Source organism: Hyperoodon ampullatus (genome assembly GCF_949752795.1).
Source record: "Hyperoodon ampullatus genome assembly, chromosome: 2".
In the NCBI taxonomy this organism is placed as follows: Eukaryota; Metazoa; Chordata; class Mammalia; order Artiodactyla; family Ziphiidae; genus Hyperoodon; species Hyperoodon ampullatus.
Genome location: NC_136915.1, coordinates 171783016 through 171800648, shown reverse-complemented (window position 1 = coordinate 171800648; position 17633 = coordinate 171783016). Strand labels below are relative to the sequence as shown.

The 17633-nt window shown below is 40.8% G+C and overlaps 1 protein-coding gene across 1 annotated transcript in view; it reads right to left on the bottom strand.

The window, feature by feature from the left end:
• The window catches only part of DPT (dermatopontin), a gene marked incomplete at its 5' end in the record, with an annotated part of 40805 nt that overhangs the window by 5363 nt on the left and 17809 nt on the right, over positions 1 to 17633 (bottom strand). Inside the window, one exon of the mRNA XM_079698711.1 lies at positions 13048 to 13173. Coding sequence (XP_079554837.1) covers positions 13048 to 13173 — 126 coding nt within the window. The remainder of the gene's footprint in view (positions 1 to 13047; positions 13174 to 17633) is intronic.

Sequence of the window (17633 nt, the reverse complement as noted above, 5' to 3'; positions counted from 1 at the left end):
GGCATAATTATGCTCTATCAGGATGCCAGACCCAACTTGGAGTGGGTTACATGTATTTCTGCTTAATGTTCATGAAAGGAAATAAGGCTAATGCAGAAGTCTATTTTGTGCTTCTAAAGAGACCCAGAACAGGGGCTTTCTATTTCTAATGAAAATGTTAAATGACTCATAAGTGGACCTAATAGGTTGTCATTTGAATTCCATTGGTTCATGATCCCTGAGGATTCTAACAAGTGCTAGATTCAAGTTTACCCAAAGAAAGAGGGATTTGTTGAGAATGTGGATAATGCAAATTAGGATTAAAAGAGAGGGAGTAGGAGGCGTTTTTCTTGCATCAGGAAGCACAAAGTATTTTCCAGAACTTTTAGAGCATTCTTTAGATACAATGTATAAAAGTTAATTGCCAAACATTTTAATACCTGCTGAGGCAAAATCTACATAAGGTAATACTGCATTAGGCTAAATCCAATTGCCAAAACTATTGGAAATAATTAGGCTAGACTTTTATTTTTTAAGTCTTTACTGATCTACCTTCAGATGATTTGGATAGTTAAATACATTTGGAATAAGTGGGAAAGAGGCTTGCATTTTTTTAAAATCATGACATTTTAAGCTTCAAAGGGGGACAAAAGTCATCCAACGCTTTCTTCAATGAGCATTCCCTATTGCTTCATTTTTGGAGGTGACCAGACCAAAGGGCCTGCTGTTCAACTGGGAGATTTCTCTGTGGGGGACTGCTGTTCAGTGAATTTCTAGAATGCCCTGGAGAAGGTATTATGCATGCCTATTTGTGTATTTCCATCTTGATCCCAGGCAAGTTTTTGTTTTCGCTTGATTTCTGGAGTTTGTTGTTGTTTTGTTTTGTTTTTGTTATAAAATCATGAGATAAAGCTTAGACTATCTTACAGAATCCTAGATTAAAGGGGCTAGGGAAGGAGTTTGGATATTGATAGAAATTATCCCTACTTTATGAAACTGAAAATACAGAGGGAGAAAGGCCCCTTTCCTCCCCTTTGGGAGGAAAGTGAACCTCCCAAACACCATTCACAGAGGGAGCTGCTGTTTCAATACGGTCCAGGATTCTGAATTTTAGAACCAGATAGATGTGTCTCCGTTTAGTTCGTGATGACATCATGCACACACAAAATATTCTAATAAATGAAAGCCCTAGTAATGGCTCCTCAGAGGAAAAAAAGAATTTAAACTTTCAGAACTAGGTATTGGGACAAGGGCATAGGGACTTGTCAGGAAATTAAGAGACTACAGGGAAGCAGAAGATCAGGGTTTCATGAGCTATGGCAATGAGCTTCCAGAGGGAGAGAGGGGGAGAGAGTTCAGTGTGGTTCCAGATTCCTTGTGAATTACCAGGTCACTTCAGGCAGCTTTTTGGCAAAGAACACTTCATACTGAGCATTGCCGTACATTCCTAGACCAATTACAACAATCAAACAAGCCTTCAGCTTGGCAAGATGAAGGGAAAGATCAGTCAGAAAGGTGTCTTTATTCAATGGACTGAAATGAGTCTATTACTGAAGCTCTTCTATCAGGAGCCTTACATACCCCTTTACAAAGAAGTACGTATGTGTGTGTATGTGTTCCTCCTATCACTTTTGGATGAGTGACTATTGGGGTACAATTCCTCACTTTACATTACTTTTTATGCCCTATGAAGGCAAGACGAGAGAGACAGAAAGTTGTTCCAAAGCTAAGTGAGAACTTGATAACATAGAACCACTTGTACAACTTCTTGTATTAGATAAGGTTGAAGGAGATTGAAAGAAATTAGTTATGAACTGAAGAGAGCCCATGAAAATGGAAGGGATTTTTAAGACTGATATAGGATTTTCTCATCTAAGGTTATTAAAGCTCTGAAATTGGGCTTCCCTGGTGGCGCAGTGGTTGAGAGTCTGCCTGCCGATGCAGGGGACACGGGTTCGTGCCCTGGTCCGGGAAGATCCCACATGCTGCGGAGCGGCTGGGCCCGTGAGCCATGGCCTGCTGAGCCTGCGTGTCCGGAGCCTGTGCTCCGGAACGGGAGAGGCCACAACGGTGAGAGGCCCGCGTACCGCAAAAAAAAAAAAAAAAAAAAAAGCTCTGAAATTATTAGTAGATCCAACTAGAATCATTAAATGATTGCTCTCCAATACGTTACCACAAACTGAACTGCAGCTGATAGATGGCATTCTCCTTTGCTGTGAGAATAGGACATATCACAGAGCTTACTCAGATATATGTTATCACGTTCATTTAAAAAAGGGGAGTAGAGATAGAATTTAGTTAGATAAAGAGGACAATTTTACTTTTTGTCAGAGGTTTGCTTAAGAAATTATGCAGTTTTTAATAGTTAAAGGGGTTTGACTCTATTATTTAACAGAAAGTGACTCAGTATAAGATTTTAACAAACTTCACCTTTATTATTGATTACTGAGACTTGAACATAAAGTCAGACTTCATAGCTCCAGCATACATCTGTTACATGTCTGACCTGCTGGTAGGTAGGACAGCTGGATTATTTGGGGTCATCCTAGAGGCTCCACTTTCAGGCCATGCACCCCACTGGAGTGCACATGAACAAATGGAGTCATATCTCGTGGCTAGTCAGCTAGTGTCACATCCTCAACCTTATCCCACTTTGTGGGATGCCAGAGAGGCACACACTACAGACTTCTACTGTAAAAACTGGAAGAAAACTCAGCATTTACAAGTTAACAAACCAGAAGGGGGTACCTGAGGAAGCCATACTTCAGCATTTTTAAAGACAAGAGTAAACAATATTTTCCATCCCATTTTTAAGAGCTCAGCCCATGCTCAAACAACATTTCAGAGAAGCTTCTTCTGGTCAGTCCAATCTCTAATTCTGTTTTGCTCCTATTTTCTCCACTTCCCAATTAACACCTTATTTAAAATATCATATTCTAATGTTCTATTACTTGTTAGCACCACCTATTTAGCATTTGATTAAAAACAGAATACTGTATAGCATCTTGTTTCACGATGATGATCAATACAGTGAACTCTTTGAGGGGTCATTGGTACATGGAAGTCATATACACATTTATGATCTAGTTCAGCAGTGGGCATGGAGGAGAAATTCAACATTTATAGACTTGATGTGTTGAAGCTGGCCTACATTCTGCATCCAGCCAAAAAGAGGATGCCCCTTTCTGACAGGCAAATCATTGAGAAATGTCTTAAATAAACAGAATCTGTTTGTGATTAATCCTCTTGCATAATAAATGCTTTTCTAGGTAAGCTACAAGAAATGAGAAAACTTTAGGTTAGGCTAATTTGCCAGTGGCCTGGCACCCCCAATAGGTGCTATACCAGAACCTGTTTGAATTATTTTTGCAAAAATATGAAAAGTAAAACCCAATTTCACTTATGCATAAAGTAAAGCAACCTCAAGGGAACAGTCACCCTGGCTTCTCCTGCAAAGAGCTGGGGAAAGTGGTCAAGTGAGACTAAATGACTCTGTAGTCACCAAAGTGCCCTTCTCTGCTGAGAGACCCTGAACTCTGGGGGTATGAGAAAGAATGCAGTATGTTCATGTCTGTCCACTTGTGGCGGATTTTGGAGATCTGTATATCAAACAGTTCAAGTATGTATCACAACATGGGGAACATAGTTCCAGAAATATCTGTGACTTAAATTAGAAGAGGAAAGTCCCTAAGTATTTTCCAAATTATTCTCTTAGAATTGAGTTTCCAGCTCACTGTCCAAGCTCAGGGCTGGTCAGCACACACATTTGTTTTGATTCATGCTGGCTTTCACTGGCCAACTTACATCATGGTTGCCATGGTCCTGCAATCAGTGGGGAAAACTCCACCTGCAACATCTCCCCTTCAGCAAAAATAACCACTTTCTTCTCTGTTTTCACTACTGGGTGCCTACTGTATTGTTACCTAATACTTCATCTGTCCAGGCCTTATTTCCTTATCGACACTCAGAGAGCCCAATTCTCTGCAAAGAACATGGGATTGGGAAGCAGATAGACCTGTTGGAATTGAGTTCAGTACTTTGAACAAGTCACAACTTCTGCACCTCAATTCTCGGATCTGTGTCATAGTATCATGAGTCGCATGCATAAGAAGTAAATGAGGCACAAGCCTCTTAGATAGCCTCATCCACCAGAGGGCAGCCAGCAGAAGCAAGGAGAATTACATTCCTGCAGCCTGTGGAAGGAAAACCACATTCACAGAAAGATACACAAAGTGAAAAGGCAGAGGACTATGTACCAGAAGAAGGAACAAGGTAAAACCCCAGAAAAACAACTAAATGAAGTGGAGACAAGCAATCTTCCAGAAAAAAATTCAGAATAATGATAGTGAAGATTATCCAGGACCTCGGAAAAAGAATGGAGGCAAAGATCAAGAAGATGCAAGAAATGTTTTAAAAAGACCTAGAAGGATTAAAGAACAAACACCCAGAAAGAACTAAAGAAGAAACAAACAGAGATGAGCAATACAATAACTGAAATGAAAAATACACTATAATGAATCAACAGCAGAATAACTGAGGAAGAAGAAGTTATAAGTGACCTGGAAGATAGAATGGTGGAATTCACTGCCATAGAACAGAATAAAGAAAAAAGAATGAAAAGAAATGAAGACAGACAAAGAGACCTCTGGGACAACATTAAATGCACCGACATTTGCATTATAGGTGTCCCAGAAAGACAAGAAAGAGAGAAAGGACCTGAGAAAATATTTGAAGGGATTACAGTCAAAAAATTCCCTAACAGGAGAAAGGAAATAGCCACCCAAGTCCAGGTAGTGCAGAGAGTCACAGGCAGAATAAACCCAAGCAGAAACATGCCAAGACACATGGTAATCAAATTGACAAAAATTAAAGACAAAGAAAAATTATTGAAAGCAACAAGCGAAAAATGACAAATAACGTACAAGGGAACTCCCATAACGTTAATAGCTGATTTTTCAGCAGAAACTCTACAAGCCAGAAGGGAGTGCCTTGATATATTTAAAGTGATAAAAGGGAAGAACCTACAACCAAGATTACCCTACTCGGCAAGAATCTCATTCAGATTCAAAAGACAAGTCAAAAGTGTTAAAGGCAAGCAAAAGCTAAGAGAATTCAGCACCACCAAACCAGCTCTACAACAAATGTGAAAGGAACTTCTCTAAGTGGGAAACAAGGAGAAGAAAAGGACCTACCAAAACAACCCATAACAATTAAGAAAATGGTAATAGGCATATACATATTGATAATTACCTTAAACGTGAATGGATTAAATGCTCCAACCAAAAAACACAGGCTCACTGAATGGATACAAAAACAAGACCCATATATATGCTGTCGACAAGAGTCCCACTTCAGACCTACAGACACATACAGACTGCAAGTGAGGGGATGGAAAAAGATATTCCATGCAAATGGAAATCAAAAGAAAGCTGGAGTAGCAATACTCATATCAGTTAAAATAGACTTTAAAATAAAGAATGTTACAAGAGACAAGGAAGGACACTACAGAATGACCAAGGGATCAATCCAAGAAGATATAACAATTATAAATATATATGCACCCAACATAGGAGCACCTCAATACATAAGGCAACTGCTAACAGCTATAAAAGAGGAAATCGACAGTAACACAATAATAGTGGGGGACTTTAACACCTCACTTACACCAATGGACAGATCATCCAGACAGAAAATTAATAAGGAAACATAGGCTTTAAATGACACAATAGACCAGATAGATTTAATTGATATTTATAGGACATTCCATCCGAAAACAGCAGATTACACTTTCTTCTCAAGTGCAAACGGAACATTCTCCAGGATAGATCACATCTTGGGTCACAAATCAACTTCGGTAAATTAATTGAAATCATATCAAGCATCTTTTCCGACCAGAACACTATGAGATTAGATACAAATTACAGGGAAAAAAACGTTAATAACCCACAAACACATGGAGGCTAAACAATACATTACTAAATAACCAAGAGATCACTGAAGAAATCAAAAAGGAAATTAAAAAATACCTAGAGACAAATGACAACAAAAACACGATGATCCAAAACCTATGGGATTCAGCAAAAGCAGTTCTAAGAGGGAAGTTTATAGCAATACAATCCTACCTCAAGAAACAAGAAAAGTCTCAAATAAAAAATCTAATCTTATACCTAATAGAACTAGAGGTAGAACAAACAAAACCCAAAGTTAGTAGAAGGAAAGAAATCATAAAGATCAGAGCCAAAATAAATGAAACAGAAACAAAGAAAACAATAGCAAAGATCAATAAAACTAAAAACTGGTTCTTTGAAAAGATAAAGAAAATTGATAAACCTTTAGCCACACTCATCAAGAAAAAGAGGGAGAGGACTCAAATCAATAAAATTAGAAATGAAAAAGGAGAAGTTACAACAGACACCACAGAAATACACAGCATCCTAAGAGACTACTACAAGCAGCGCTATGCCAATAAAATGGACCACCTGGAAGAAATAGACAAATTCTGAGAAAGGTGTAACCTTCCAAGTCTGAACGAGGAAGAAACAGAAAATATGAACAGACCAATCACAAGTCATGAAATTGAAACTGCAATTAAAAATCTTCCAACAAACAAAAGTCCAGGACCAGATGGCTTCTCAGGTGTATTCTATCAAATATTTAGAGAAGAGCTAACACCCATCCTTCTCAAACTCTTCCAAAATATTGCAGAGGAAGGAACACTCCCAAACTCAGTCTATGAAGCCACCATCGCCCTGATACCAAAACCAGACAAAGATACTACGAAAAAAAGAAGATTACAGCCCAATGTCACTGATGAATATAGATGCAAAAATCCTCAACAAAATACTAGCAAACAGAATCCAACAACACATTAAAAGGATCATACACCATGACCAAGTGGGATTTATCCCAAGGATGCAAGGATTCTTCAATATATGCAAATAAATCAGTGTGATACACTACATTAACAACTTGAAGAATAAAACCATATGATCATCTCAATAGATGCAGAAAAAGCTTTTGACAAAATTCAACACCCATTTATGACAAAAACTCTCCAGAAAGTGGGCATAGAGGGAACCTACCTCAACATAATAAAGGCCATATATGACAAACCCACAGCAAACATCATTCTCAATGATGAAAAACTGAAACCATTTCCTCTAAGATCAGGAACAAGACAAGGATGTCCACTCTCAACACTATTATTCAGCATAGTTTTGGAAGTCCTAGCCACGGCAATCAGAGAAGCAAAAGAAATAAAAGAATACAAATTGGAAAAGAAGAAGTAAAACTGTCACTGTTTGCAGATGAAATGATACTATACATAGAAAATCCTAAAGATGCCACCAGAAAGCTACTAGAGCTAATCAATGAATTTGGTAAAGTTGAAGGATACAAAATTAATGCACAGAAATCTCTTGCATTCCTATACACTAACAACCAAAGATGAGAAAGAGAAATTAAGGAAACAATCCTGTTCACCACTGCAACAAAAAGAATAAAATGCCTAGGAATAAACCTACCTAAGGAGGTAAAACACCCGTACTCAGAAAAGTATAAGACACTGATGAAAAAATCAAAGATGACACAAACAGTTGGAGAGCTATACCATGTCCTTGGATTGGAAGAATCAATATTGTGAAAATGACTATACTACCCAAATCAATCTACAGATTCAATGCAATCCCTCTTAAATTACCAATGGCATTTTTACAGAACTAGAACAAAAAATCTTAAAATTTATATGGAGACACCAAAGACCCCAAATAGCCAAAGCAATCTTAAGGGAAAAAAGTGGAGCTGGAGGAATCAGACTCCCTGACTTCCGACTATACTACAAAGCTAGAGTAATCAAGATAATATGGTACTGGTACAAGAACTGAAATTTAGATCAATGGAACAAGATAGAAAGCCCAGAAATAAACCCACACATCTCTGGTCAACTAATCTATGACAAAGGATGCAATGACATACAATGGAGAAAAGACAGTCTCTTCAGTAAGTGGTGCTGGGAAAACTGGACAACTATATGGAAAAGAATGAATTTAGAACACTACCTAACTCCATACACAAAAATAAACTCCAAATTGGTTTAGACCTAAATGTAAGACTGGACACTATAAAGCTCTTAGAGGAAAACATAGGAAGAACACTCTTTGACATAAATCACAGCAAGATCTTTTTTGGTACACCACCAGAGTAATGGAAATAAACACAAAAATAAACAAATGAGACCTATTGAAAATTAAAACCTTTTGCAAAGCAAAGGAAACTACAAACAAGATGAAAAGACAACCTTCAAAATGGGAGAAAATATTTGCAAATGAATCAACAGACAAAGGATTAATCTCCAAAGTATATAAACAGGTCATGCAGCTCAATATTAAAAAAACAAACAACCCAATCAAAAAATGGCCAGAAGACCTAAATAGACATTTGTCCAAAGAAGACATACAGATGTCCAAGAGGCACATGAAAAGCTGCTCAACATCACTAATTATTAGAGAAATGCAAATCAAATCTACAATGAGGTATCACCTCACACCAGTTAGAATGGGCATCATCAGAAAATCTACAAACAACAAGTGCTGGAGAGGGTGTGGAGAAAAGGGAACCCTCTTGCACTGTTGGTGGGAATGTAAATTGATACAGCCACTATGGAGAACAGTATCTAGGTTCCTTAAAAAACAAAATAGAATTACCATATGACCCAGCAGTCCCACTACTGGGCATATACCCAGCGAAAACCATAATTCAAAAAGACACATGCACCCTACTGTTCATTGCAGCTCTATTTACAATAGCTAGGTCATGAAAGCAACCTAAATCCCCATCGACAGATGAATGGATAAAGAAGATGTGGTACATATATACAATGGAATATTACTCAGCCATAGAAAGGAACGAAATTGGGTCATTTGCAGAGACGTGGATGGACCTATAGACTGTCATACAGAGTGAAGTAAGTCAGAAAGAGAAAAACAAATATCGTATATTAACGCATATATGTGGAACCTAGAAAAATGATACAGATGAACCAGTTCGCAGGGTATAAATAGAGACACAGATGTAGAGAACAAATGTATGGACACCAAGGCTGAAAACGGGGGTGGTGGTGGTGGTGCGATGAATTGGGAGATTGGGATTGACATATATGCACTAATATTTATAAAACAGGTAACTAATAAAAGCCTGCTGTATTAAAAAATAAAATATAATTCAAAAAAAAGTAAATGTGTTAACATGGTAGGTGCTCAATAAATAAAAACATCATTGTCATCATCATCGTGATCATCAGGAACTGAATCAAATTCTATGAGTTGTACTTATTTCATATTCATTTATATTCAGTCTGATTAAATGAATTCATGAATAGAAGAATGAATGATTATTTCTAGAAAACAGTAAAGGGGAGCAGACTAGAGAGAACAAAATGACAAATTTGGTCTCAAATTGCGAGGTTTACTTTGCTCTAAAGTAGCAAGTAGGGCCTGGCCTTCATTACCCAATACTTACTAGACAACCAGCGACATCTCTGAAATTTCTGCTCTTGAAGTTTGTGCATAAGAAGGGAGGCAGCACTGATATGCATGCAGCAAACACATTTCTGTATTATAAATATGGCACAGTAATTATGATGGCCACCCCAACTGATGAAAGCTATGACTGCTTTTGCTCAAGCTCAGAGGGGCCATTGTCTCCCAAAATGAGTGCTTTGTGCATCATGCAATGCCAGGCAATGGTTGGTCCAGGGCACCGAAGCATCTAAACTCAATGCAAGCTGCTTTAAATGTTAACATTCAGTCCTATTTCTCAAAGTGTGGGTGTCTCCATCTCTATAATAACAGCTTTCCACCTGCTCAGAAGAACCAGTGTAGAAGCTGCACTTCCCACCAGACCTCTGGGAACAGTGCTGCAGCAGGCATCTGAGCTGGGGTGGGGGTGACAGACGCCACAGTGGAAGTGCCTACGAGGTCATTCTTGTCCCTGCCACGATTTCATGGGGAACAGTCATGCAGACACTATCCATCTTGTATTAAAATCTGAACAATGAGAGTAGGAGTTAAAGATTAGCTTTGATGGAGTGCTTTGGGGTAGACAGAGGAGACTATGCTGATGAACTGATTTTGTTGTTGTTGTTAGCTAGAGCAATCTAGGAATTAAGAAAAAAAATTCTGTGGCTATGACTTGAGCAGAAGGGAGAGGGGAACCAGGCAGTGGAAAATAGAATGCAGCATCTGAAAGTCATAGAAACTCAGGCTGAAGGATAACTAATGGCTTATCTATGTTAATTCTGAGGAAGGACATTATTTTTTTGGTCAAAACATATTGTCCAGTGAACCTGATGAAAGGTCACGAATCTGGAGAAGAACCATTTAGGAAAGGAAACACATGCTCAATTCAAAGCTGTCGGTTCCTGGGACATATTCTACACATGGACAGCCTTAGCGTGCTGATGGGGGACAGCCTGGTGCATGGCATGCAGCCGCTGGAGCTGTTTGGAGACTGAGGAATTATTTCAAACAGTCTGTGAAAGGTTGTGGCTTCCTCAGTGACGTGTTTGTGGTTTGCAGATGAATGGACTAAGAATTAATTCTCACATAGAAATAAATATGTGTAATATTTACATATGTATCCAATCCCAGTGGGGACTGGTGAGTGACGCCATGTCTGCATCTATCAGGAATTCGCTTTCTTGCCAGAGTTCAGTGATGCTGTATTATCTCATGAGAAACTGCAGAGACTGAAATGGGAGCAGCACCTTGGTTCCCACCAAACAAATAAATCCCGCACGCACTTATGTGGGAGTTGGTTGGATGATTTTTTTTTTTTTTTTCCTGTGCAGAGTGGTGCTATTCCTGAATCCCTAAAAGCTTGCAAGCACAGAGAGGATAGATGCTCACTTCTCAGTGTCGGGCTCAGTGCTGCAGAATGGCCTTCAAAGTGGGAAGAGAAAAATGTCCCCACCTACACATGTCCAGTTCCCTGGGAGGTGATTCAAGCTAGTTAAAGTGATGTAAGGGAAGGTTTCAAATAAGAGTTATCAGGAGTTTTCACTGTGGGAAGGTGTGGGAAAACAGTTCTCGCTCCAAAGGGCTGTTAAAAGGATCAAATAAAATGATGCTTGTGAATGAAGTCTTTTTCCACTATAAAACATCATCATATCAATGTCAGGTTTCACCACTGTTACAGTTCCTATGCGCCTGTGATGTTTTGTTATTCATTCGAGAAATTTATTAAGGGCCTACTTTGTGCCAGGCAATATGCTGAGATGCTGAAGAAATATGACCTAATTCATGCCCTAGAGGTTTCATTCAATTTAGAAAAGCATATACCGTCATGACTCAGGAAATTTAAAGATGCCACTAAAATGTCTAGACACACCAATGGGATAGTGAGTCATGCACTGCTTACCATGGTGATACGGCAGTCTCATTCTGCTGCTGCTCCAAGTGTCCCTTTGAAAAAGTACCATTTCCTTGACAACCGTGGTAGCTCTCAGCTCTAACACCACGCAACCAGAAAGAGTTGCAGCCAAGTGAAGCCTTCCTTAGAGGGACCGCTTCTAAGTTGACTTGCTGTGTCTTTCTGAGTAATTCTCTCCTCTCTCCCCCCACCCTTTGGTTCTACCAACCATCAGTGACATATCTGGGTGATGTAGTGGGATGAGGAAGAGGGAGGGTAGGGTGGTGAAGGAGGATGGGCAGACCATTGCAGACCAAAGCCAAGGATAAATGTTGCTACCAGAGATTTGAATGTCTTGGGCAACTTAAGAAAAGTTGCACATCTCTATTTGTCAGTCTTTGATATCAAGACTTTCTGCCTACCTACATAGCTCCATGTTCATCAATTTCCTAACATCTTAATGATTGGTGGGCTCCTTCTATTCTACCCCAGAATGTGAAGCCCCTTTGGCCTTGGATTCAGGACCTTTCACAGTTATATCCTACACCCTAGCCATGCCTGTTTGCCTTCTGTGATGGAGTAAGAACAGATTCATGGAGGCATTTTGGAGAGCTGGACGAGGTCCCTGCCCCATCAGATAGCTACTGATATCAGCTGACCTTGATCTCTGAATTTACCATTTATCATTGCTTCAAACAGAAAAATGTTAAGAGTTTGGAGATGCATATCCCTAGAGACATTGTGCCCCACTGGGGCATCTGTGGAGTAATGCTCTCTGGTTGCAGAGAATAAGCATAACCCACAAGGCTGTTCTTCCAAGCATCACACTGTGGAGAGATACATCATTTGAGTCAGCCAACCTTCAAATGTTGACACTTTTGGATTCCTTTGTCCAAAGTAGAAATGTCTGACTTGTTTGCAGACTGAAGAACTTGGGACAAGTTACGTTGTCAACATCCAGTGTAAGTTATCAGGGTAAATAAATATACACACAATCTCCTAGTCAACTCAAAGGCTAGGTCAGGGGATATTTGGCATCAGCCCAGGGAGCCGGAAAGGAACAAAATTTCACAGACTGGAATTACATAGTTATCTAGAAAGCACTAGCCTCCTTTTTTAGTCTGTAATTTTATACTATGTTTGCCACTCTGACCTGGAACGGGGTTGGCTTCTTCCAAAAAAGTCCCGCGGGAAAACATACGTTCCCAAATGGGTTCAGCAGCCTTGAATGTGATGAGTAGTTATTGTGATAGAGAGAAAAGAGCACTGAAACAGGAGTCAGTACACTTCAGCATAGAAGTGAACCCCCATGAAATAGCTGGGTGGTTTCGGGCAAGTCACATCCTTGCTCTATTCTGTTTGTTTCCTTTTCTGCCAAAAGAAGGGTATAGGAGCATTGGGTTGATGACCTGTAAGGTCTCTCCCATTGTGAATATTATTCTGGCGTTTTCTTCCACTCATCCATCCATCCATCCATCCATCCACCCATCCATCCATCCCCTTCTATAGGCTAGATGCTATATTTAAAACTTGCTTGTGAGAGCCCAGGCTTATTTGAAGCCAGAAACCTGGACCAGAGCACCACCACCACCCCACTCCCTCCCGCAAGCTCCCCTCCAGCCCCAGAAGCAGTGAGGAGTTGCGTTTGGCTGCTAAACTCACCAGCAGGAATATGGGCATCTCTTGCTGTAGCGACAACAGTAAAATTGCCACTCGCGATCCAGCACTGACTCGAAGTAGCGGCTCTGGAACCCTGCCACCAGTCCATTGTTGGAGCATGTCTGGTACCTGAAGAGAAGAGAACAAGTCCAAGTAAACCAACCACAATCATGCACAAGTAGAGCCCCCCTTTCCAAGATCCCAGCTCCCTCAGTTATTGAGTCATGCCACTCTTTCAATGACCTAGATTCCTTACAATTTATTCCATTTTAATGCAAATCATAAAAAAACTTTGTTTTACTGGTAGGAATGATGTATGTTTGCCATTCAAATTCAAATGATTCACAGTCTTTCAACCGAAGGAAAATTGGGAAACTCTGCTCTTGTTAGACCTCTATGAATATACTGTTAGATGGAGGAATGCATAAATAAATGGATATAGAGGCATCTAGAATTTTTACAAATGCAATATTATATTCATGCCATTTAAAATAAAAGATAGTGGCGCACCATCCCTGGTGGCGCAGTGGTTGAGAGTCCGCCTGCCGATGCAGGGGACACGAGTTCGTGCCCCGGTCCGGGAAGATCCCACATGCCATGGAGCGGCTGGGCCCGTGGGCCATGGCCGCTGGGCCTGCGCGTCCGGAGCCTGTGCTCCGCCACGGGGGAGGCCACAACAGTGAGAGGCCCGCGTACCGCAAAAAAATAAATAAATAAAATAAAATAAAATAAAAGATAATATAATTCACATTACTTGAATTAAAATAAAAAGAATACAAAGAGAAGCTTTCACAAGACCTTCTTAGAAGCATAAGCCTGGAGACTGAGCACAAGGATACTCAGCAGGCAAAGCCCAGATGGGCACAGCGATTTGTACAGGGTGACCCAGTACAAGCTGTGGGGAGATGGGACCACAACCCCAAGTTTTCACAATGTATCCAGGACTCTTTCTATTGCCCACTAGACAGCAAGCTCTACGTGGTCAGGGAGTGTTTGGTCAAAATTCTATCCCCAGTGCCCACTGTGGGTCCTGGCCTATGGAGGCAGTCCTTACAGAGCGGTGACAGGCCACCTGAACTCCTCAAACATCCTCTAAGGGTCCCTTTCGTGTCCAAGCTGCTCAGTTCTAATTCTTCTAGTCCACAGATCCTCCCTGCAGTCACATGAATTTTCACTGTTTCATTCTATCCGAGCTGCTGTTGGTCTAGGAATCAGCCTGTTTCCTCTTCACAGCACCTTCCTAGCTAAGCCTTGGCTTAGAACAGTGTAATCATTTCTCCCTTTGTTCCATCTCCTGTCCCACTTTCTCCCACTCCTTCCCCACATCCCACCGGGGCCTTAAGGCTTGCTCCTTTTGCTGTGTTGATGAGGTTGCTGTTCTCCACCTGGCCACAGTGGGCTCCCACCTTGCGTAGAGTGAGAGCTTTCATAAGACCTTCCAAAGGAGGTCTTTAGCTACCTCTGCTTCTTTGTATTTTTACCCACCTGGCCATTGATCATGTTCCCTCTTATGAGTAAGCAGAGAAGGCAGTTGTCTCTGTGTCACGACCTGACAGCTGCTGGAATACAACCCTGCTTTTCAAGGAAAGGTAAGTTTCCAGAAAATATAATAGATAAAGTAAGAATAAGTACCCGATGCTGATAGGTGAGAGGGACCTTGCTGACACACAAACTATAAAACCATCAGCGACTGGATTTCATTTCATTCTTTTTAATTATTGGAAATGATCTTCTGGGTCTGACAAAACTAGATATTAAATATATTTCATGTCTGGTCAGAAAGCATCTGTACTTTTTATCATTTATTATTCAGTTATGCTTATATATATTCAAACATGTGTTTATTTATCCATTCATTCATTCATTCATTCAACAAACTTGTACTCCCTCACTATTCTGTTTCAATCACTGTGCTTCTGTGTTGAAAGAAGAATTGAGAGATGGGCTTGGTACTCGGTCACCATACAAACTGGCTTGAATTCCCTGTTCCCAGGACCTGTAAGAATTTCTGAAAGACCTTAGAAAGCTCAACTGTAGGAGATCAATAGTGCAATTTATGACATAAATTGAGACCTGTGCCCTTTGATGGTCTAGTCTTCTTTGCTCTACCAGTACTTGCATCTCATCAGAAGTATTACCACCTTGGAAAACACCTGGTACATATCAGGAAGCCACACACTTGGAATGGACAACCAAGGTCTGAAGGGTAGCCTTGGGGGCTGATCTTCCAGCATGGTCTTATTCTATCCTAATCCTAGCAATGCAAGTGAAAGCCAACTTCAACAGAAAGCTGTAAGAGTTGTAAACAAAGCTCATATGTGTCCAAAGAGAAACGGTGCAGCAAACTGGTGCTCTCTGTGATCTTCCTCCTTACCATCACTAAAATTCTGCCTTCCTCTAAAACAGCCCTTTCAGAACTGAGCCAGGCTGTGGTTTCCCTGGAGCTGTTGTTCCATTGTCTTGGTTTGTCCTGTGCACTCAGACTATCACGGGGATAGCATTCCCAGGGTGGTGTGTTCCCATAAGCAAAAATAAATGTAGCAAGATAAGCTAAATGGTTTCACGGGGTACCAGTTCTGAAGGCCATCCAAGTTCCATGAATTCTCCGCCGGCTGCCAGCCAGGCAGCTGACCCCATAGTCCTCTAATGGGAAGTGTGTGTGTCACTCTCTCACACACCACCTCAGATAACACTGCCCTGTGAAGATTATTTGGACACTACAGGCCCAGGGCCTAAGAACATATGATGAAAGTTAGACAACCAAACAGAGCTCACCTCCCCCAGCTTCTGTCCCATTGCACTCACATTTTAGTAGAGTGAGCCTGCACTGGAGTTTGGCAGTACATGAGGCCAACATAATGAAATTATTCCTTCTAGAATTGGATTTTTGTAAGGGTCCATTTTCACACTCATGTGGGAGCAGTATAGCAGGGCGGTTAAGAGCATAGGCTATGCTTTTAACCACTTCTGACTGTGTCACCTTTGACAGGCTTCAGACCCTCTAATGGTCTCAGTTTCCTCATCTGTAAAATGGGCATAATAACAGTATGTACTTATTAAAGTTATTGTGAAGACCAAATAAGGCGATGTATATACAATTCTGGGGATAGTGTCTATTAATGATTAATAAATTACTTACTATTGTCATCATACTTTCATTTAGTCCACACGGCACTTGTGAGTATACTCTGTGAAATCTGCCCTTGGCTTCCCAGTCTCCATCAGTGGAAAGCTGGTGGACTCATATGTGTTCCTTGAGCTGCTGTTTCCCTAAAACAAAGCTCGTAGCAGTCGACTGTCTTAGTCACTGACACACCCACTGTGCAGCATAGATATTTGAGTATGACTTATTGCCCCCAATAGATGGTAAAGTCCTTGAAGGAGAAAGATCACTTAATCTTCAATTTGAATTCCCCACAGTGCCTGACAATGGGGTCCAGCAAATGTTTGATGGAAGAATGAATGAACAAATGAATGATCAGGGCACTTCCATTATCAGAGGCAGAATGGACTTTTAAAAGCCTGTCATTCAAATCCAGGAAGGACCCTGAAACTCCCTCCAAGTAGTTCTTAGGAACTCACGTGAGCAATCCATCTTCCCACTTCCACCTTCTCTTTCAGGAACAAAGCCTACTCCAGGACGAGGGTGCAAAATGAATATAGCTTTAAGCATTTCTCTCTCTTTCAATCACCTTTTAAAAAAGTACCTTATTTAATAAGACTCACCTACACATTTGGCCACAAACTGCAGGACTGCAAACACAGGAGCCAGGCAGGTGAGAAAGGGAATGAGGGCAGCCTGTCAATTGGAGGGGCGGGGGATGTTGGAGAAAACTTGAATCATTAAAGTGATTCAGATTCAATTTTTAAAAAAGGTTGATGGTGAAAAGACATTCCTGAGGATCTGCTTTACTTCCCAGCACTTGGTTATTGCTCCTGAATGGTCCACAGAAAAGAGTTTGAGCCCAAGACTTCAGATTTCCTGATGAACAGTGACAGGACCCCAGCTGAGCCCTAGGCACAGACTCCCTGAGAACATTCCCTCAGAGTCTCAGGACCCTGGGGTGCCCTCATTCAGGACTCTCTCCTCTCCATTTGAAAAGACATATTTTCTTTCTTATCATCCCTTTGAAGCCTGGAGGCTCAGTTTCACAAACTGGAGCACTGTTAGCCATGCTCCACCTGACATTAGAAACTTTCTAGAAGGAAAATCAGCAGGCAGTTACTCCTCTGGCAATAGTCATGGACCTTTTCTGAGAAAGTGGTCTTTCTGAAAGTGGTTTCTCTCAGGGCCTTCACCCTGAAAGCAAAGACAAAACCTTCTCCTGTGTCCACAATAGCAAAACAAGGAAGCGATAGGATGCAGGGGAAAGAGCCCTTGTTGAGGAATCAGCAAACATGAGTTCTGGTCCTAACCCTGACCTTCACATGCTGTGTAGAGCCTCACCTAAGTCACTGTGAGGATGAAATTAAAAGATGCCTGCAAAAATCTTGGTGAAGATAGAAACAGGAAGATCCAGGATCCAAACTCAGATTTTTCTGAGGCCAAAGCTCCTGTTCATGAACTTTCAGGGAGCACAAAATGCTGC